The 21,617-nt window shown below is 39.1% G+C and overlaps 2 protein-coding genes across 3 annotated transcripts in view; both read right to left on the bottom strand.

The window, feature by feature from the left end:
- The window catches only part of LOC127647482 (guanine nucleotide-binding protein G(o) subunit alpha-like), a 29,988-nt gene extending 11,309 nt beyond the window's left edge, over positions 1 to 18,679 (bottom strand). Inside the window, exons 1-5 of the mRNA XM_052131742.1 lie at positions 18,547 to 18,679; positions 16,487 to 16,578; positions 16,036 to 16,128; positions 12,666 to 12,826; positions 4,126 to 4,254 (exon numbers count right to left, since the gene is read on the bottom strand). Coding sequence (XP_051987702.1) covers positions 4,126 to 4,254; positions 12,666 to 12,826; positions 16,036 to 16,128; positions 16,487 to 16,578; positions 18,547 to 18,679 — 608 coding nt within the window. The remainder of the gene's footprint in view (positions 1 to 4,125; positions 4,255 to 12,665; positions 12,827 to 16,035; positions 16,129 to 16,486; positions 16,579 to 18,546) is intronic.
- A 630-nt stretch (positions 18,680 to 19,309) lies between these two features.
- The window catches only part of LOC127648390 (ethanolamine-phosphate cytidylyltransferase-like), a 43,377-nt gene continuing 41,069 nt past the window's right edge, over positions 19,310 to 21,617 (bottom strand). For both annotated transcript variants that reach the window (XM_052133055.1, XM_052133054.1), the window contains exon 13: positions 19,310 to 21,589. In XM_052133055.1, coding sequence (XP_051989015.1) covers positions 21,487 to 21,589 — 103 coding nt within the window. In that variant the 3' untranslated portion in view covers positions 19,310 to 21,486. The remainder of the gene's footprint in view (positions 21,590 to 21,617) is intronic.

The following is a 21,617-nucleotide window of genomic DNA, read 5'->3' as shown; positions in this document are numbered from 1 at the left end:
CTACAGGGAGACTGGAAGGACAGCTGATTGGCCTCGAAGTGGCAGACCACGTGTAACACCTGCACAGGATCGGTACAACCGAATATCATACCTGCGTGACAGGTACAGGATGGCACCAGAGTTACACCAGGAACGCACAATCCCTCCATCAGTGCTCAGACTGTCCACAATCGGCTGAGAGAGGCTGGACTGATGGCTTGTAGGCCTGTTGTAAGGCAGGTCCTTGCCAGACATCACCGGCAACAAATGTCGCCTATGGGCACAAACCCACCTTCGCTGGACCAAACAGGACTGGCAAAAAGTGCTCTTCACTGACGAGTTGCGGTTTTGTCTCACCAGAGGCGACTCTCGTTTATGGACGGAATGAGTGTTACACCGAGGCCTGTACCCTGGAGTGGGATCGATTTTGAGGTGGAGGTCCCATCATGGTCTGGGGCGGAGCATCACAGAATCATCGGACTGAGCTTTTTGTTATTGCAGGCAATCTCAACGCTGTGTGTTACAGGGAAGGCATCCTCTTCCCTAATGTGGTAGCCTTCCTGCAGGCTCATCCTGATATGACCTTCCAGCACGACAATGCCACCAGCCATACTGCTCGTTCTGTGCATGATTTCCTGCAAGACAGGAATGTCAGTGTTCTGCCATGGCCAGCAAAGAGCCCGGATCTCAATCCAATTGAGCACGTTGGGGACCTGTTGGATCGGAGGGTGAGGGCTAGGGCCAGGGCCATTCCCCTCAGAAATGTCTGGGAACTTGCAATTGCCTTGGAAGTGTGGGGTAACCTCTCACAGCAAGAACTGGTGTGGTCCATGAGGAGATGCACTGCAGTACTTAATGCAGCAAGTGGCCACACCAGATACTGACTGATACTTCTGATTTTGACCCCACCTTTGTTCAGGGACACATTATTCAATTTCTGTTAGTCACATGTCTGTGAAACTTGTTCAGTTTATTCCTTATGCCTCCTACACACTACACAATGTGCAAACACATTGGATCGTGGTACCGTTCATATTACACAACTGTCTCTTGTCATGGAAGTCGTAGAGTTTTCAAATTACACAAGGAATCGCGTCAGGGGAGAACATTACAAAACATTTCACTATTGACGAATCCCCAACGACTCTCCCTGGACTCCAAATTACATTTCACAGAGTAATGACAAGTGTGAAAAGTTTTTGAAATCTTTGCAAATGTATAAAAAAAAACTAAAAAACACACATCAGTATTCAGATTTTGCTCAATACTTTAAGCACCTTTGGCACAAACTACAGCCTCAAGTTTGGTGTATGATGCTACAAGCTTGGCACACCTATTTTTGGCCAGTTTCTCCCATTATTCTTTGAAGGACCTCTCAAGCTCCCATCAGGTTGGATGGGGAGCGTCGGTGCACAGCCATTTTCAGATCTATCCAGAGACGTTCAATCGGGTTCAAGTCTGGGCTCTGGCTGGGCCACTCAAGGACATTTACAGAGTTGTCCCATAGCCACTCCTTTGTTATCTTGGCTGTGTTATCTTGGGGTCGTTGTCCTGTTGGAAGATGAAACTTTGTCTCAGGTCCAGAGCGCTCGAGCAGGTTTTCATCAAGGATGTCTCTGTACATTGCTCCATTCATCGATCCTGACTAGTCTACCAGTTCCTGCTACTGAAAAACATCCCCACAGCATGCTGCTGCCACCACCATGCGTCACTGTAGGGATGGTATTGGCCAGGTAATGAGTGGTGCCTGGTTTCCTCCAGACATGAAGCTTGCCATTCAGGCCAAAGAGTTCAAGCTTAGTCTCATGGTCTGAGAGTGCTTCAGGTGCCTTTGGCAAACTCCAGGAAGGCGATCATGTGCCTTTTACTGAGGAGTGGCTTCTGTCTGGCCACTCTACCATACAGGCCTGATTGGTGGAGTCAAGTCAAGTTGTTTTTATTGTCGTTCAACCATATACAGTTAGTACAGTACACAGTGAAACGAGACAACGTTCCTCCAGGACCATGGTGCTACATAAAACATAGGACAAACACAAAAATCATATGAGACTATGTAGAAATATTATTTAGTCTGTGTGAAGTGCACGTGCAAACGTGTACCAAAAAAAAAAAAAAAAAAAAAAAAGTATGGGACAGTACAATAAATTACTAAAAGGAACAGGACAATAGACACAGTAAGAGACAGTGCAGTGCCGACCAGTACACATTTGTAATGAATAGTGCAAAAAGATGGCACTTTCAAAAAAAATGCCAAAATGTAAACATGGACATAGCAGTTATTGAGGTAGCAGCCAGGTAAAGTGACAATGAATTAAAGTGCAACTCTGGACATGTGCAAAAGTTGGAAGGTGTACAGGTGTGCGTGTGTGTGCATGTGCATGTGTGTGTGTCAGTCCAGTCTCCGGTAAGGAGTCTGATGGCTTGGGGAAAGAAGCTGTTACACAGTCTGGCCGTGAAGGCCCGAATGCGTCGTACCGCTTGCCAGATGGCAGGAGGGAGAAGAGTTTGTGGGGTCATCCACAATACTGGTTGCTTTGTGGATGCAGTGTTTTTTTGTAAATGTCTTTGATGGAGGGAAGAGACCCCGATGATCTTCTCAGCTGTCTTCACCATCCTCTGTAGGTCTTTGGGGTTCAAAACGGTGCAAGTCCCAAACCAGGCAGAGATGCAGTTGCTCAGGATGCTCTCAATAGTCCCTCTATAGAATCTAGTGAGGATGGGGGGTGGGAGATGTGCTTTCCTCAGCCTTCGAAGAAAATAGAGACGCTGCTGGGCTTTCTTGGTAATAGAGCTGGTGTTGAGGGACCAGATGAGGTTCACCGCCAGGGTAAGACCAAGGAATTTGGTGCTCTTGACGATCTCCACAGAGGAGCCGTCAATGTTCAGCGGAGAGTGGTCACTCTAAGCTCTCCTAAATTCAACAACCATCTCTTTTGTTTTGTCCACATTCAGAGACAGGTTGTTGGCTCTACACCAGTTCGTCAGCCGCTGCACCTCCTCGCTGTATGCGGACTCGTCGTTCTTGCTGATGAGACCCACCACGGTCGCGTCATCGGCAAACTTGAAATGGATGTGGTTAGAGCTGTGCATTGCTGCCCAGTCGTGAGTCAGCAGAGTGAACAGCAGTGGACTCAGCACACAGCCCTGGGGGCCCCAGTGCTCAGCGTGGTGGAGATGCGGTACCCGATCCCGACTGACTGAGGTCTCCCAGTCTGGAAGTCCAGGATCCAGTTGCAGAGGGAGGTGTCCAGGCCCAGTAGATTTAGCTTTCCAATCAGGTGCAGAGGAATTATTGTGTTGAATGCTGAGCTGAAGTCCATGAACAGCATTCGAACAGGAGTCCTTTTTATCTAGGTGGGTGAGAGCCAGATGGAGGGTGGTGGCAATGGCGTTGTCTGTTGAACGGTTTGGACGATACGTGAACTGCAGTCTAGTGAGGGGGGCAGCTGGGTCATAATGTGCCTCATGACGAGCCTCTTGAAGCACTTCATGATGATTGGTGCGAGTGCGACGGTAGTCAATGAGGCAGGACTCTGAAGACTTCTTTGGCATGGGGACAATGGTGGTGGCCTTGAAGCACATTGGAACGACGGCTCTGCTCAGAGAGAGGTTGAAGACGTTGGTAAGAACATCTGCCAGCTGGTCTGCACATCCTCTGAGCACTCTGCCAGGAAAGTTGTCTGGTCCAGCAACCTTCCGTGTGTTGACTATGTAGAGCTTCTCACATCTGCCGTGGTAAGACAGAGCACCCGGTCGTTGGGAGGAGGGGTGATCTTCCTCACCACAATGTCGTTCTGCGCCTCAAACAGAGCGTAGAAATAATTCAGCGCATCTGGGAGGCATCTTTGTTGTTCTGTAGTTGGTGATGGCCTGGATGCCCTGCAACATGCGCTGCTGTCCTGGAAGTGACTGGATTCTCTGGGCGTGTGAGCGCTTTGCCTCCGATGGTCCGGGACATTTTGGCTCTCGCTGTTCTTCGGGCCGCCTTGTCGCCTGCTGTGAAGGCAGAGTCTCGGGTCCGCAGCGCGCGCACGCACGCACGCACGCACGCAGTTTATATGGACATGGTTGGCACATAAAACAGAAGAACATAAGCATGACAGTAGTTCTTGTACACTAAAACAGTGTCAAGCATCATGGTGTTACCTGTATAGAGAGTCGTTGACTCTGAACTGGGTTTCGATGACTCCAGTGGTCCTCACTCGAACTCTCAGCACATCAGTTTCAGTCGGGATGTAGTTTGGGGCGATGATACGGCTTATATTCTCAAAGAAACTAGGTGTACAAGGAGGAAACTACTGATCAAAACATATCATTTCTCAGACAGACAGAACAAACTGCCTATTAATTTATCTTCAACAATAAATAAACTGTTAGAATATAAAAGGCAATAAAAAAAAAAATAATATATATATCTCCCGCAACAGTCATAACACTTGAAAATGGGAGTGCAACAGTCTGATTTCTCCATCTGACCATGAGCTCTGAGGTTGTTAATCAGTGGCATATGCTTCAGTTGAACCCATCAGTTCGCATTTAATTAACGCATTTAAATGGTGAAAATCCAGGTGAAAAACTACACCAACCATGATCCTGCAGAGGTCTCACTATACACTTAAACTACTTCTACATTTGCAAATAACGAAATATTAAATCATTTGTTATTGGATGATAAAAACTAAATGAATATTTATAAATTACTAAATACTTCTATACTTAAAATGAGAAAAGTTCCAACATTGTCAGTCAAGCAACATTTCATACAGGAAGATTGTTTACCCTATCAGAATAAATAACTAATCCACACCCACGAACAACCCTGAGATGAACCACGGAGAGAGAGAGAGAGAGAGAGAGAGATAATTGCACACTCACAAATTGGTGCATTTCTAGTGCAACGGAGAGGTCTGAATGACTATTGTATCATTTGTACCAAAGGACAAACATCATATAACACACTTCACATCATCCACAATCATTCTGACTACCATAATGAATGACCCCAAAAATATTGAAGAATTTTTACTGCAATGAATATGCCAAAAGACATAATACATGCAAAACGGGGAAAAGGGGGAACAAAATGGAGAATGATGTGAAGCAGGGAGACAGTGTCAGACTGTCAGAAGCAGGGTTTGATTTAATAAATCACAACAAGCAATTACAACCCCCCAATATTTATAGCATGATCAATGGAAACATGTAAATGCTTCACTTCACGTGAGAGACTCAGCAGGATTCACAGTACTATGCAAAAGTTTTAGGCACTTAAGATGTTTCACAAAAGCATTTGCAGGGCTTGACAAAAAGGACTGCCCGATGGCACGGGGCCAGTGTGAGAGAAATTCAGGCCAGCGCTGCCTTTATAACATTAGTGCGAGCAAACAAGCGAGAGAGCACAAAAAATACACGGAGCGAATAAAGTCTTCTAACCGAGGAGCGAGCGCAAGTATATTTATCTCGCAAAGTTGTGCAAATGCATAATGTACTGGACGTGCCAAGACAGTCGTTTGCATGCACAAGATCATGCAGACACTGAGCGCACTCTCCTAGCAATGTCCTCACTCTTTTCCAAGTGTCATATCATCAGATATTACCAATGTGTAGAAAATAGCAGGAAAAACCCAACTTAATGAATTTCGCATTGGGATTTAACGTGTTTTGCAACATTAAGTATCCCCGCATATTTCCTGTTCACAATGCCCCACATTTTTCATTTTACATGTTGGTGAAAATGAGTAATCCCCACATTGGAACACAAATAATCAACAGTTTCTTTCTATAGGACTGAAAATCCATGTCTCTCCATGCATAATGTCTCATCATCATCTCTCTCCGTGCAGCGTAGTCTGTTTAACATGCTTGTGCTCTCATAAAGGGACAGAGCGCTAGTTTTATTCCCACTGTAAAAAACTAATTTTCTCTCATTGATTCGCCTTTAGAGATGAAGCGACGAATGAGATATAATAAACTTTGTTAAACCCCAGTTATACACGTGTCTGGAAATCACAAGCACCTCAATATCCAAAATATAAGTATACATTTAATTAGGCAATATTTAAAACGTGAACATTAATTCGACATGATAATGGCGTTTGATATGAAATCAAGCAAGATCACTATGGCTATTAGGCTATAATTATCAGAGCTGTTCAGCTGCAGGGTGAAGATGAATATTTGAAACAGTCTACTTCATATCATTCTCATAAAACACCTGTTACATGTGTCATTTCTGGGCCATACAGGTACTTTTGTTCTTTGTATACAAGTCAGTGTTGGTCTTGTCTGATTTCATGTTATATAGACATTATTAATTCACAGATTAGTCCTGATATCTACCTACTGTACATTACACATCACAACCGATTTAGTAGCAAGTCTGTTCTCTCAGCCAATAATCACTTTGACTAAATCTTTGATCCTTCTTGTGAAAACATGTACACATGGGCAAAAGTTGAATGACTAAACGGGTGACCGAAAACCATCATCTCCTCCACAGAACTCTTGGCTTAGAAGCACATGTGTAAATGGCAGGACAGCGGAGGTTAATATGATGCATTTATATCTGTAAAAGCGCATAAATCACATCTTGCAAATTATAAACGAGTTTAAATTTTGGTGGACATTGCATTTAAAAAAAAAAAAAAAAGTGTGTCTGGAGGCTTCACGCTATTCTCTGCGGTATCCACGCACAATTCACCACACGCCCCACAGAGTGTGAACCACATTATAGTGACCACTAGGAGGTTACCAAATGTAACTCTCCCCCCCCTAGCAACTGGCCAATTTGGTTGCTTAGGAGACCTAGCAGGAGTCACTCACAGCCCTGATTCGAACTCACGACTCTAGGGGTGGTAGTCGGCATCTTTAGACACAGAGCTACCCAGGCCCATGGGGGACATTGCATTAAAAACACAAGATATGTAAAAAAATGCTTATCTTCTGACACATTTTTTAAAGCCATGATGGTAAAAACAGCTTTGTCATTTTGGTGTTGGGGCCAGTGAAAATTTGGCCATGGCCAGTAAAAATCTGAAGCACTGGCCCAACCAGTCCAGTACAAAATATCATTAGCTTTGAGCCCCGATTTGTCTTAATCGTCACAAGTGCCTAAAACATTTGCACAGTAATGTATCTCTCTGCTGAAAGCTGATGATTATGAAAATAAGAATTTAAAATTCATTTAAACTGTGCACAAAACATTGTTTTAAAATGTATTTACACTGCTCAAGAGTTGAGCATGAAATCATGAAGACTTAAAACACATGATTTATAGCTCAAGAGGACTGCTGCAAACAAATTCTTAATGTGATTTAAAAAAAAATGTCTGGTATATCAATGCCTAAGTGAACAATTATTTAAAATATTTTGTATTTATTTGAATTGAAAACTAATAAATAAATAAAATATATAATTAAAAACAATTACAAATAAATATAGGCTATTGATTACAAAACTATGAGGGACTATAAAGAATATTCTCCCAAGTTAATTTTCCTTTATCAAACTCTACCAGTTAGTAGTATATCAAAATTGTTTTTAGACAATTAAATAAACTACTTTGTAAACATACATGGGATAATAAGAAACCTAAAATTATTCTTAAAATTCTTAAGTTGTCAAAAAGGCTAGGAGGACTAGAATTCACAAATTGTATAAATTAAAGTTTTTCAAAATTCCTGACATTTAATCATAGAAAATATTCCCATCTTAGGTCAGTTAGGATCACTACATCATTTTAAGAATGTGAAATGTCAAAGAGTAGGGAATTATTTGTTTCAGATTTCATTTTTCATCACATTCACAGTGGATCAGAAGTTTACATGGGCTGGGCGATATGGCAAAAAATATTATCACGATATGCTTTCATATAATTCGATATTTAAATCAAATTATTTTGAATTTCCAAAAGCGAAAACTAAATCCTAAACAGTCTAAATAATCATTACAATACTGCATTGGGGCCCAGACACAGCCAATGCAGTGGTGTCTGAGGAATCTTCTAGGAACATATTACAATATTTGATAGAGTTTATCAATTGAGTGCAGTTGGATACAGTTTACATGTATTTGTATTGTTGTAATAAGTGCACTTATTACAGGGACAATCCCCCCCGGAGCATCCTGGAGTTAAGTACCTTGCTCAAGGACACAATGGCGATGAATGTGAGGATCGAACCGACAACCTTCTGCTTACCAGTTCAGTGCTTTAGCCCACTACACCACCATTTAACATAATTATTTTCATATTTCTTTACATACAGATATCCAGGTATAGGGGCATAGAAGCCCTTGTGACTGAGGAATGATACTGTATGGGTTTCAGTGGCATCTCCACAGAGAAACTTTTGAAAATGTAAAAAGGTCTGAATGGACCATTTTTCTACTTTCATTAAAGCGAGAAAGACTAGGCTACAAACTAGTAATTTTGTCTTTTATCCTTGTCAGAGATGAAGAAATCTGAATAATTTCACAAAATTAGAACAGAAATCTATGTTTATTATTAATGGCTTGGAATATGCTGATTAATAAAACTAAATTTTGAAAGAAAAGACTTTATGGTCTAAAAGGCGCTCTGGAAACACGCACCTCACGTTTACTAACATGTGGGGAAAAGAGGATGCGGGTGCAGACCGGGACAGGGCATCAGTGAAGCGTGTTTCAGTGCTAGAGAAAAATATTCAAGAATGCAGCGCAGAAAGATCAGCTATGATGTAACCGGCACTGTTGTTTCGTCACGCTGCTCACTAGAGACGATGAGAGGGCGTAACCATCGTCATGATGTCTTGCAGTCAAGATGGAATCAATCTGGGATCCAGAACGCGGTGACCCGCGTAGCGGGGGCAATAGCAACTGCATCCAGTCTGAGGGTGCGTTTCCACTGACCACTGAAGAAATCCGCACAAAGCCACTCCTAACGCTAGGGAACTGCTTGCCCCGTGCTGCTGTCAATTTTACAATCCACCTCATGAGCTAGATGCTCGGCTTCCATAGGAAGGAATTGAAAGCGCTCGCTCACATTTGCTCACTACGCGCCAGTGGAAACATAAGAAAGCCAAACTGCTAGTGTTTTAGCAACACTCATGTCTAGATGTAGAACAAAGGCTAAATATCGAAAATTACTTAAGCTTATCGTCGATATCATGGAGGTTTATCGCGATAAATATTGATATCGTTTTATCGCCCAGTCCTAAATACACTGTTAGTATTTGGTAGCATTGCCTTTAATTTGTTTAACTTGGGTTAAACTATTTGGGTAGCCTTCCATAAGAGTCTCACAATAAGTTGCTGGAATTTTGGCCCATTCCTCCAGACAGAACTGGTGTAACCGAGTCAGGTTTGTAGGCCTCCTTGCTCACACATGCTTTTTTTTCAGATTGAGGTCAGGACTTTGTGATGGCAACGCCAATGCCTTTCACTTCCTGGCTGATGTCTTGAGATGTTGCATCATTATATCTACATAAATTTCCTTCCTCATGATGCCAACTACTTTGTGAAGTGCAACGGTCCCTCCTGCTTCACTGTTGGGATGGTGTTCTTCAGCTTGCAAGTCTCACCCTTTTTCCTCCAAACATAACAATGGTCATTATGGCAAAACTTCCATTTTTGTTTCATCAGACCAGAGGAAATTTCACCAGAAAGTAAGATCTTTGTCCCCATGTGCACTTGCAAACTGTAGTTTGGCTATTTTTATGGCAGTTTTGGATCATGGGCTTCTTCATGGCTGGAGGAGCCTTTCAGGTTATGTCGATAAAGGACTTGTTTTACTGTAGGTATAGATACTTATCTACCAGTTTCCTCCAGCATCTTCAAAAAGTCCATTGATGTTGTTCTGGGATAGAGTTGCACTTTTCACACCAAACTACGTTCATCTCTAGGAGACAAAATGCATCTCCTTCCTGAGCAGTATGACAGCTGCGTGGTCCCATGGCGTTTATATTTGTGTACTATTGTTTGTACAGATGAACATGGTGCCTTCAGTCATTTGGAAATTGCTCCCCCAAGTGTGAACCAGACATGTGTTTTTTTTTTTTTCCCCTGAGGTCTTGGCTGATTTCTTTAGATTTTCTCATGATGTCAAGCAAAGAGGCACTGAGTTTGAAGGTAGGCCTTAAAATACATCCACAGGTACAACTCAGTTCAGTACACCTCCTATCACAAGCTAATTGTCTAAAGGCTTAACATCATTCTCTGGAATTTTTAAGTTGCTTAAAGACACAGTTAACTTGGTGTATGTAAACTTCTGACCCAAGACTTCAGACTGGAATTGTGATAGTCAATTAAAAGTGAAAATCAGTCTGTAAATAATTGTTGGAAAAATTACATGCACAAATGTAGATGTCCTAAATTATTTGCCAAAACCATAGTTTGCAAATATGAAACCTGTGGAGTGATTAAAAAATTTGTTTTAATGACTACCTACACTTATTTTTAAGTGTGTTGAATCGCAGCATGCAAGGGACTTCGGCGACGCAATGCAAGTGCAACGTTTTCATCAATTTAACGGTGAAGAGCTGCTAAGCAGTCAGTTTTTAATCATTTTCTCTCTTGTAAATGCGGGGGCGTAGATTCCGAAGCGGATGGGGTGGAGGTACCCTCCCAATAATGAAAATAAGCAATTACAGCTGAACAATTGTAAACTTCTAACTTCAACTGTAATATTTGTATTAAATGGTAGTTTTAAAATTTGGTTCGAGAGAGGAAAAAAAAAAAAAAAAAAAAGTTAAACTTAGAATGATAAAGTTAATTTACAAGTTACTAAAGATTCTGATTTCATGCCAAATAGATTAGAAAATACATTGAAGTTTTGGGCAGATAGGAGGTCTGAAAATATATCACCAACTGTTCACTGATTAAGGAATTGATACCTTTTCAAACACGGCAACAAATAGGAGCTTCAAAATTCACAATTATTTAAATTCACAGGTAAGATTATATTTATTAACAGAAATAAAAATATGGAAATGCATCCATTCATAAACTATATAATTGATACAATACAACTATTCCAATAAAATGTTATGAATTTTAAAGAGTGCACTTGAAAGAGATCCGAATACAATTATATGTAGGTGGGAGGATGAATTAAAAATAAAAATTAGTCAGCAAGACTGAAGAAATATCATATAATACATGCCATACTACTCCATCCAGTGTTTGGAGGGAATATGCTTGGAAGATACAAATTTGATTTGTTTTCCATTATTCAAAGTAAATAAAATAGCTGGTAAAAACAGTTTGTTGGAGAAATTATGGAGAAAAAAAAAAGGCACATTACAGATAAATTCTACAAGAGTGCTCTAAATTGACAACTTATTGGAATTAAAGTTATTAGACAGGTTTTAACTGCACAATAGAAATACATCCAGAAAACCTTATTTTGGGTCAAATGTCCTTATCCTTAATTTTTGTATAGGCTCAGTCTCAAAGACACACCCATCTGCTGGTGATGCCAATCTGAGGATGGAGATACGGCCCATGTTTTTTTGGTGGTGTGTTGAGATCCAGGGGTTTTGGATGAAGGTTCAGAGTGTTGTGTGTGAAGTGTTGGGCACTGATTCGGTTTTGCCCCAGACTCTGTTTTGGGCATGTCATTGATATGGGGAACAAGTGTGATGTTTTCCAGACAGACTGATTTGAGGGGATGGAAGTCAACCGGAGCGCCCCCATTTCAGGAGTGGAGTGCAGAGATGGGGAGGGTGGTAGCATATGAGATTATGATGATGATGATATTTTGTAGATTGGGTCATTAGATTTGTTTGTTGGGAAGTGGGGCAAGTGGATGTAATTCTTGGAGGGTTCTTGGGGAGAGGTAGCGGAGAGTGAGGTTTAGCTGTGGATGTGTCACATACACGCACACTTTTTGTGTGTAATATGAGCCAGTGAGGTGATGTGAATCTGCATCAGTTAGATTTGACATAAAACAGCTCTTTGAGATTGCTTGCATTACTACTAAAGCTAGAAAATACCTTTTAACGAACAACTTCAACATTACGGCTCATCACAGCTGAGAGACACAACAGACTGATTCATTACACAATGGTGTGGTTTAAAATGGTGGAGGCCATTGCAGTTTCTATAGTGATAGACTCTTGCGCAATGGCTACCGCTAAATAGGGAGAAATACCTCCGCTTGTATGCTATTGAGAAAGCTGACAGCATCTCTGCTTGGGAGTGGACACACACACACACACACACACACACTTTTGGGGGGTTGCGGTGGGGATTAAATGTTAATTCCATGTATTTATGTTTAGTTTTTTTGTGTCTTCTTTGGAATCAATAAAAATGTTCCAAAAAGCACATGTTAATTTTTTTTCACCACTAGAGGTTTACTTGGCATTCCGACCCCAGAAATGTAGAAAAGTATCCATGACTGCCATTTGTCAACTTGCATGTGATAAAAGCAGATATATCTGATTGTGCATGTCACTCATGAAGTCCTTCTGCTCAAAAGACTCACATGCACACACACACACCACATGGTGACGCTGTCATTTTGCCCACTTTATCCACACCACCTCTGTTGGGCAAGAAAATTATTTTTTTAAAGAGGTGGAAATGACGGCATCACGTCAATGTCATGTAGTAATTTCCTGGAAGTGGTGTTGTTCTAGAGAAACCACAGCCCAATAATACAGTACATCCACACATGACTGAGGGAGTCTGAATAAAAGGTTACTCACTAGAGTGCAGAATCATTGAGGCAGAAGTCGTGCCCTCTGGCTGCTGCCACCCTGATGCCCACATCTCCCCACAAACTACAGATGGCATGAGCCACGAACGGCAGCAGCTCCAGATCCTCTCCTACACAACACTCACACGACAGAATGGCACGTGCATGGGCCTAATGAACATTTAAAGAAAGCAAACAAAATGTAAACATTAAAAGACTGAATCGTTGCAAAACAGAAGCATCTGCAAATTTCTGAACCAATGAATAGCTCGACCAAAAATGAAAATTGTTATTATTTGATCAATTTCATGTTGTTCCAAACAGGTATGCCGATCACAAAACACACAAATTAAATTTTTTGGCTTCAAATAAGCCAAACCCCTGCATATTCTTCTCTACTGTGTTCTTCTACATTGAATTCTTTTGAAATCAGAACGATTTTTTTTTTGTGCAGATCCGAGTGGGAGAAAACTGACCAGGTCCCGAAACAAATGTTTAAAATTAGCTAGGTGTAAAAATGCCCTCTGCGAATAACGATTTCCATTTCGGTCGGTTACTCGCACAAAGCCGTCGTATGACTTCAGAAGAATAAAAAGTGCACTACTGATACTGACTGCGTTTATTACTACACTAATTTTATTAGTGCTTTAATGAGCTTGACATTCTTAAGACATGAAAAAAAAAAAATATGTCTTGTGAACTAGGAATGTTTATTAATAATAAATTATTAGTCATTAATAATTTGATCGATTAAAAGGAATATTGCGGGTTCAATACAATATAAGCTCAATTGCTAGCATGTGGCATAATATTGATTATCCCAAAAATTTATTTTACGATATGAATTAATTCATCCCCAGAGGGAAATTGAGACTTGCCCCTTTTCTTTAAAAAAGGAAAAATGTGTGTTCCACTTACAATAGAAGTTAATGGGGTCAATTTTAGAACATTAATATACTCACTGTCTCAAAGGTATATAGACACAAGACAAAGAATATGTGTAAATTATTCGTGACAAAATCACTTACTAACATTTTCTGTAAAAATTATTTTGTACAACTTTACAAAATGATGTAATGTCAACAAACCCCAAAACAACTGTAAAAAATTACAATTTAAACTTTACAGCTCAAATAATTCATGAGATTTAACAGAAGAATTAATGCAAGCACATTTATAAAATTATAAACTTCACATTTCGGTCTTTAAATCCTAAAAAAATTAGCCACATTCACTGCCATTGTAAGTGCCTTATTACAACCTTTTATAAAGGTTTTTTTTTAAAGAGGGACGAGTCTAAATTTTGTTTTGTGGTAATCAATATTATACAGTCGATTGAGCTTAACTTGTATTGAACTGGGATTATTCCTTTAAGCTTATCGCTCCTCAAATAATAATTTTCAGTACAAATTCGTTCAGTATCGTGCTGACAGCAGAAAGAGAAAAGACCATCTATACGGTCATCTGGTGTCACGTCCTTTCAGCAACACAGAATAATAACAAAATAATTTAAAAACGCTCATATTCCAGTTCCTTCCTTGTGCAGATTAAGTGCTCAACGGGAATTTTATCTATAGATTAACATTACATTTACAGCATAATCCATGGTAATGTGTTAAAGTACAATATGACAAGCATTGTTGACTTGCTGGACTCCCTATATCATCTACATTGATCATGTCAGTTTTGGCCGGAAAGCATGTAGGTACATTTAGCTGAAATCTCACAGTCACCAGTGTGGAAGTATTCTATAAACGAGGGATGTGCATGGTTACGGTTTTTAAACAATCGGTTACCCGCGGGGTTTTGTGGACGATTAATCTGTCTTTCGTTGGGAGAATAAAATAAATAAAATTATTGCAAATAGAATTTCCTCAAACACTTCTCAAAACAGCAGCAAATAAAGTGCACAGTGAGCTATCATAACAGAGTACATAGATCTTCAAATGTAAAATCTCACAAATGTAAAATCTCACATCAAACAAAAATCATATTGTCACTGAATGCCATGTAGTATATGCGCTCAGTCCGGAAAGGCGGACATCTCCGTGATGCAGAGAATGCAAATGTTATCATGCTCTGAGTGCTTTGATTTTTAAAATTTTTAAAAACAAAATTACATTGAACTTGTCAAATTATTGTATGTTAATATGCACACCAGGGCAAAAGGAAAAACACAGTCTTCCCGTTTATAAAGCGCTGAAACTTTCCTTAGTGGAAAAACAACCTGGAATCATGTTTAATGGTGTAACTGTCACAAAATACTCTTCTTCAGAATGCAGCACAATGAATGAAACGCAGGCGTTACCAGATGCGTTTATCTGTAAAGTAATTTTTCTTGGGGTCTAAAAATGTGGTAATCTTGCTCAAGATTCAGTGCAACAGTCAATTCTGTCCCACGTGTGTTAACAGTACATAGTAAAACAGCACAGACAGAAAACCCGATCTCAATGAAAATTTGTGCATAGTTTACGAGTTGGCTGCTTCCTATGCTCACGCACAATTTTGTTTGCATAAACACCTACGACTTAATCACGTTCAAATTCCAGGTTGTGTATTGCGGAATTTGCGAGAGTTTGGCGCACCAGGTGTTACTGACATGCTTAATATTATGCCCTTACCCAAACTTAACCAATCAGTAGAGTGTGTACTAGGAATGGAAGCATGATAGGAAGCTGTTGTGTGTGACAGAAGTAATTGTTGCATATTAGATGGAAAAGATGCCTAGCATTGTCATTGGCTGTAGTGAAAGTCGTTGGAATTCAAACGAATGCAGTCGGACAATATCAAACGAATTAGCCAAATTTAGAAAAGATGTACGAATCCTGACGGTTTCACTGCGAGTGTTGGACGCACAGAAAAGCATGTTTGAACAGCCCCTTGCTCGCCCTATACTTGAAAAACTGACCCAAAAGCATCAGTTTGTCAGAACTCGTAGAGTTGAGGACCTCTATTACACATGTAGAATAACAGAATAGTGATTTTAATATTCGAATAATGGCACAGAGCAGTTAACTGAATGTCGACCATTCATGCACATCCCTATTATAAACCGTACTCACACAACATGTAATTAATATTACTTCCATTTCAAATACAAAAAGGTCTGAAATATCCTATGTCTACAATAACAGCACAGGGTTTGGAACAACAGGAGCGTGTGTAAATAAGTTCACATTTCATTTTTATGTGACAGTTACACCATTAAACCTTGAATTCATATGGTTCAACAATGCAGGGTTGCTGATCTCAGCCAGGTTTGAGTGAAACTACGTTGTTTTGTTTTTTCCCAGGTGAATCAGGAATTGTATTTGGGTATAACAGAGCTCGTGTCTGGATCATACGGTGTCAGTATGAAGAGAAAAATCCACACGCCTCACCTTGTTTTTCCTGTTGGACAGATTGATACGCAGCATACCCATGCCATGCAGAACATACTTCATAGATGACAATAGGTTATCCAACACCGCAGGCTGTGCAATTGGAAGAAACCAAAGAAACCATTAAACCAATTGAATCTTGAAGCAATTCTGTGCTGCTTGGAGTCTGATGCAACTTCAAAATATAGGAATAATGCTTTGTGCACTACTCCTTTGGCTGATGGCTGCATTAGACTCAGCAGGGATGCCAAGAATTCAGGGATTCCCTGAAAGGAAATTTTGCACAAGAGAGCAGACTCTAGAGAAAACATTTATCACCACAAGACTCTGATGGCAGCATATAAATCACAAGGATGCAACAATACAAACCTTCCGGCACGATTCTGAATGGCCTGTACGCTACCGTATATGCAAGGCAAACAGCTGTCTATCACATAAAAGCTGACTGCACCTTGAAGCTGAGGAGTTCTTGTTTGGTAAAGCCATGACTGTAGATGATCTTCATTTGTTTCACTAATGTGCTTTTGCCGCTCTCTGGAGTACCTGCAGGTTTGGAAGAAAACACTCGTGCATTTCAGGATATTTGACTTTGAATTTGAGAACAAGTCTCCAACTGATGAAAAGTTATAAAAAAGCATTGCTTTGAAATACCAGCATTTACAAATTCATTATATGTATATAGTGTAAATGGATAGAATTTGAGGCATGGTATAGATTACCATACAAAATAATTTTGACTTGTCTCTCAGTATGCAAAACACGGTCACAGTAGTACAAAATACACATACCTTTGAAGTACAGGATTTAAAAGCAGAACTGTGAAGCTTGTAATGTTGTTAAGGTGCATTCATTCTTCAGTAATTCTTCAGTGTTTATTTTTTGTTTGTTTTTTTTTTAACCTAAAGTTGTCATTTTAGGTTATTGTTAGGTCACATCCCTAGCAAACATTCTTAAACAGGTACCATGTGAAGTAACCAGATTTACGTTTTTATCTGGTCATGACGAGATGAAAAATTGCGTATTTATTGCTTAAACGATGACTTGACTTGCTTGAAGTGCAGTACAACCATAATATGTGAACAAAATGTTTAAGTCTTCAATTCACCAGAAAGGTTTGAAATCACGAGACCCATACAAATGTTCAAAACTGACATTAGAATCTCTCCTGTATGGAGGCCCAGGGGTGCAGAACACAAAGATAGAAGCAGAAAACACAACGTAAATTATTTTTAAAAAAAATAAGAAAAACAAAATGGAAATAAGCCACAACAAGATGGCCCCTTTTCATAATTTTAAATTCTGTGCCATGACAACAAAATTAGCACATGTTTCCATTTAATTCCCTTGATAATATGTAGGATGATGCACCATCATACTGTACATGCTAAAAGTTTCTATATCTGTTACAATTTATAAGTAAATAAACATGTTCTTAAGGAGGGCGTCTTACACCATCTTACCCTAAAAAAAAAAAAACATTTAAGAGATACAAAACTAGAATTTCATATTTGAACTGTATCCCTCACTCATTCTCTTAAATGTACTGAAAAGGAGCATAACATTTTCATGTTAGTTATGCTAGTTGGAAGCTTTAAAAGACATAGCAAAAATAGGCCTACATGTTTGCTACTGTGGGTCGACATAAGTTTTCACTGTTCCAATCAACTTGGAAAATCGTATTTTCCAACTTCCTACTGGGAAAATTGCTATGGCACGCCACTTGAAGTCGTAATTCAGATTTGGTAAGTCCAATTCTGCCACAATTGATGTCACAATCATGTTGGCACCCAGGAAGATGTACAAAGTAAGTAATAAACGTTCATAAACGTTAAACAAACATTAGCAGAGTAGCATGTAGCCTAATCACACCACCCCAATTAGTTACACAATGATCAATGTTCAAGATACTGATCCCACCCAGTGTTCAAGACAAATCTACGCCCTTGGTAAATTATACACTCTTTTGATAATCCTACACCTGTAGAACAAATGCTAGTGTTGCAAAATAGTTTCGGAGTTGGGTTGCTAAAAAGATCAATTATATAAGAAGGCAACCTTCCTAACAGCGGAACACCAAGACCAGCTTCATAAGAAAGATCATGCTAGTCATCCGTCTTCAGCAGCTAGATTTTGCTGGTGAAAACAATGCTAGTACACCAGCTAGACCAACACCAAACCAGCCTAAACCATTATGGTCTTGTGGTAGGGTATCACAATTATCACAACATTATTTAACAATTATTTGGGTTGCTAGGAGAAATCTCTGATAACAGTCAAACACCGGCTTTAAAAGACGTAGCAAAAATACACATTTGTTACAATGGTCGACATATGTTGTGCAAGGTCGTGAGGTAGGATATACAGTACACTAGTTTTCAAGACTAACTGTTTTAAAGTTGTAGAACTGTGGAGCTGGGAAGGAAAGTTTTAAATAACCCAGTAAATTAGTTCACTACAGAAAAAAAAATCTGGGGAAAAAAAAAATGTGTGTTAATGATGAATAATAATTACCTAGTAGGAGTATTTTTTGCGCGTGCGGCTCGCGCTCTATTCGAGCATTCTGATTGGAGGCTCGTTTCTGTTCGTCGTGCGGATTCACACGCTTCTGCACAGCCGAGAGACATGCCTTCACCGCAGCAAACATTAACTGTCAGCGTATGGACAACATTTGAACCACAACTGTCAGCATTTCTGTTTTAAGTATATACTTACATGCAGGGATGTTGCAAGGTCCAAACACCTAAACATGTCTAAAACTATAAAACAAGTTAAATCTTTTTTTAAGACGCACACGCTTGATATTTGAATTATTTCATCACACGTGTCCTAAAAGCCGAGGCGTGACATCGGGGTTTAATTAGGCTCATGACTTTTTTAATTAAATGTGCTCTGTAATTAGCGCTGCCAAGACCTTATAATAAACTGGTGTGCAAAGTGCACTGCTTGAAAAATAAACAAGAATGGAATTTGCTTACTATTTGACATTTGTCAGATGTAAAAAGTCCAATATTCATATAGGTACTTAAATATTTAAGACACATTTGATCTCAAATATATATATATATATATATATATATATATATATATATATATATATATTAATGTTTAGATCTATGTGTGTGTGTGTGTAGGTTCAGACATGACTGCAATCCTTTTAGAAATAAAATAGACAATGATATGTTGTACAAAAAAATCTTCAATTAACCTGCACTTTTAAATGGTTACTATAAAACATGAATTTAAGAAAATGAAATGACACAAAATGTGATGTAGCTATTGCGGATTATATTTGCACAATTATGAAAGTGATTTGTAATTTACAGTATTTAATTTACAAGGACATACACAAAATATACATTTAAAGACAAGTGTGCCCTTGAAAGCACACTTATCTTTCTGATAATAACAGTAGCCTACATGGAGAATTACCAAAACTTTTCATTTTAATAATAATCCATAACCAGCCAGCATCATGTTATAGTGTTTCACATAATGAAGAATATTTCAGAAAAAAACTTTCAGTTCTGTTATCTTACAAAAAGTGAATGTAGTCCCTAAACAAGGATATTCGTTATCAATAAAATAAAAAAAAATGAAACGTTAAAATAAACGCAATACAATTTCATAAAGATTAGCTCAAAGTTCACTAACAACACTGTAATCCCTGAAAACATTAGAGATTTTACACTGACAATTGTATTAGTTCAATTAAAATTCTTCTTTCAAATATTACCCAGTAATTCATTATAACGCATTTGATATGATTGCCAAGAATTGATCTATGACAGCCAACCACATCTAAACAGAGTTAGTTGGTTGCTTTCAGTCCACTGTAGCTAACATCATTGGTTAATAAATATTGGAAAATTCCAACATCAGATTTTCATTGTCAAGAGACGGACCTCTTGTGGCTATAATTGGTAGCATACACTGCATATTCAGAGGAAATAATTACCATCTTTCTGTTTTAGGACATCTAAAATGTGATCATAATGTCTCAAGAAATATTTAGACATTTAAAAACATGTTCCAAGGATGGCTTACACACACAACATATGGTAAGTAAACACAGAAGCCTACCTTATGTGCAGACAGTATACTGGTATGACCATTAGGGAAATCCATGTGAATAACGTGCCTCAGATTAATAACACTTCAGTTTCTTCAGTCTAAATACAATATAAAACAATGAACAACTAAAACTGCATCAGCACTTTACCTCTGAGGGCTAGCATTATTCCTTTCAATCCATTTAAAACAATAAAGACATTAAAGATCTCAAGTTAATCATAGGAAAGTGACAGAGGGAAATCAAATCTATCTAACAAAAGAGCCATCCTGAAACACGTTCCTTCATAAGTGTGACCAGTTACATTGTACACAATATCCTTTCTTAAAGAACAAAGTTCACTTTGATGGAGTGCTTTAAATTGAGAAAAATATTTGATATTATAAGTAGCAGATTATAACTGATTAATATTAACATTATATTTTTATAATTTGACATCCAAAACTGCCTGGCTTGATGCTACGGTTGTTCGCTGTCAATGTTTGCCAAAGCATTGTCTATTGGGTTTTTGCCTATTTTATTGTTTGTCAGGTATATAGAAATCATAAATTTGATTGCTTAAAAAAATAGCCAACCTCTCACCAACAATTCAAGGTATCCTTCATTTCTTTATCACAAATGTTGCAGGATGATTTATGCATTGCATTTTCCAGGAACCCAGATTTTTGCTCTTTTTCTTCTTTTTCTTTTTTTACATTATGCCACATACTCTGTGGATTGAGCTGAACTTGTATTGAACCCAGAATATTCCTTTCATACTACAGTGGTTAGGGGTTTTGTTCAAATCACTAACCCAAAGTATGAACAGTAAATATAGTAATGCTTGCCTTAGCAAACACCACTAATTATAATGAATATACCGTATGGGGGAAGAAGACTGTAACACTCTTCCAGTTGATTGAGATCTTGAGGAGTGTTGGTTTCTCAGGAGTGATTAACATGTGGAGGTAAAGATATAGTTGATCACCTATGTCATCACAGTATGTAACAACATCCTGTACACTAGCACAGTCTAGCACAAACAACCCCCCCCTTTAAAACCTGCAGTGGACAGATCTGATGGGAATGGTCCTCTACTTTGAGATGGTACTGATGTAGAGGTACAAGTTGTATCAAGAGTCCATGGAAGTACCATTGAGAAGCACTTCTCCACTCTTCTTCTTTTCCGTTAGATGGGGGCTGTGGAGAATTGAAGAGGTTTCTGAAATCAGATGCCATTTAATTGGACACAAATCTCCCAAAACACAGGCTAATTAATTTTCAACAGCTATAAAAGATCTCCTGATTGCTGGTGATTCTGACAAACAGTATGTGAATCCAGTATGTGGACATCTATTGGGTTTTATCAGTCTCCGATTATGTATTCTTTTCTACAGCACAGTCTATGCTCTCTCTTTTGCCTTCTCCTCTTCTCGTCTCTTCATGGCCTGGATCACAGCCATCTCTTTAGCCTCTTTTTTCAGATTCCTCGCCTCAAAGAGCAACCTGGCAGACACAGGAAGGAAAAATGTTA

This window comes from Xyrauchen texanus, chromosome 8 (assembly GCF_025860055.1).
Source record: "Xyrauchen texanus isolate HMW12.3.18 chromosome 8, RBS_HiC_50CHRs, whole genome shotgun sequence".
In the NCBI taxonomy this organism is placed as follows: Eukaryota; Metazoa; Chordata; class Actinopteri; order Cypriniformes; family Catostomidae; genus Xyrauchen; species Xyrauchen texanus.
The sequence above is the reverse complement of the archived record's forward strand: the minus strand, read 5'-3'. Positions and strand labels throughout refer to the sequence as shown.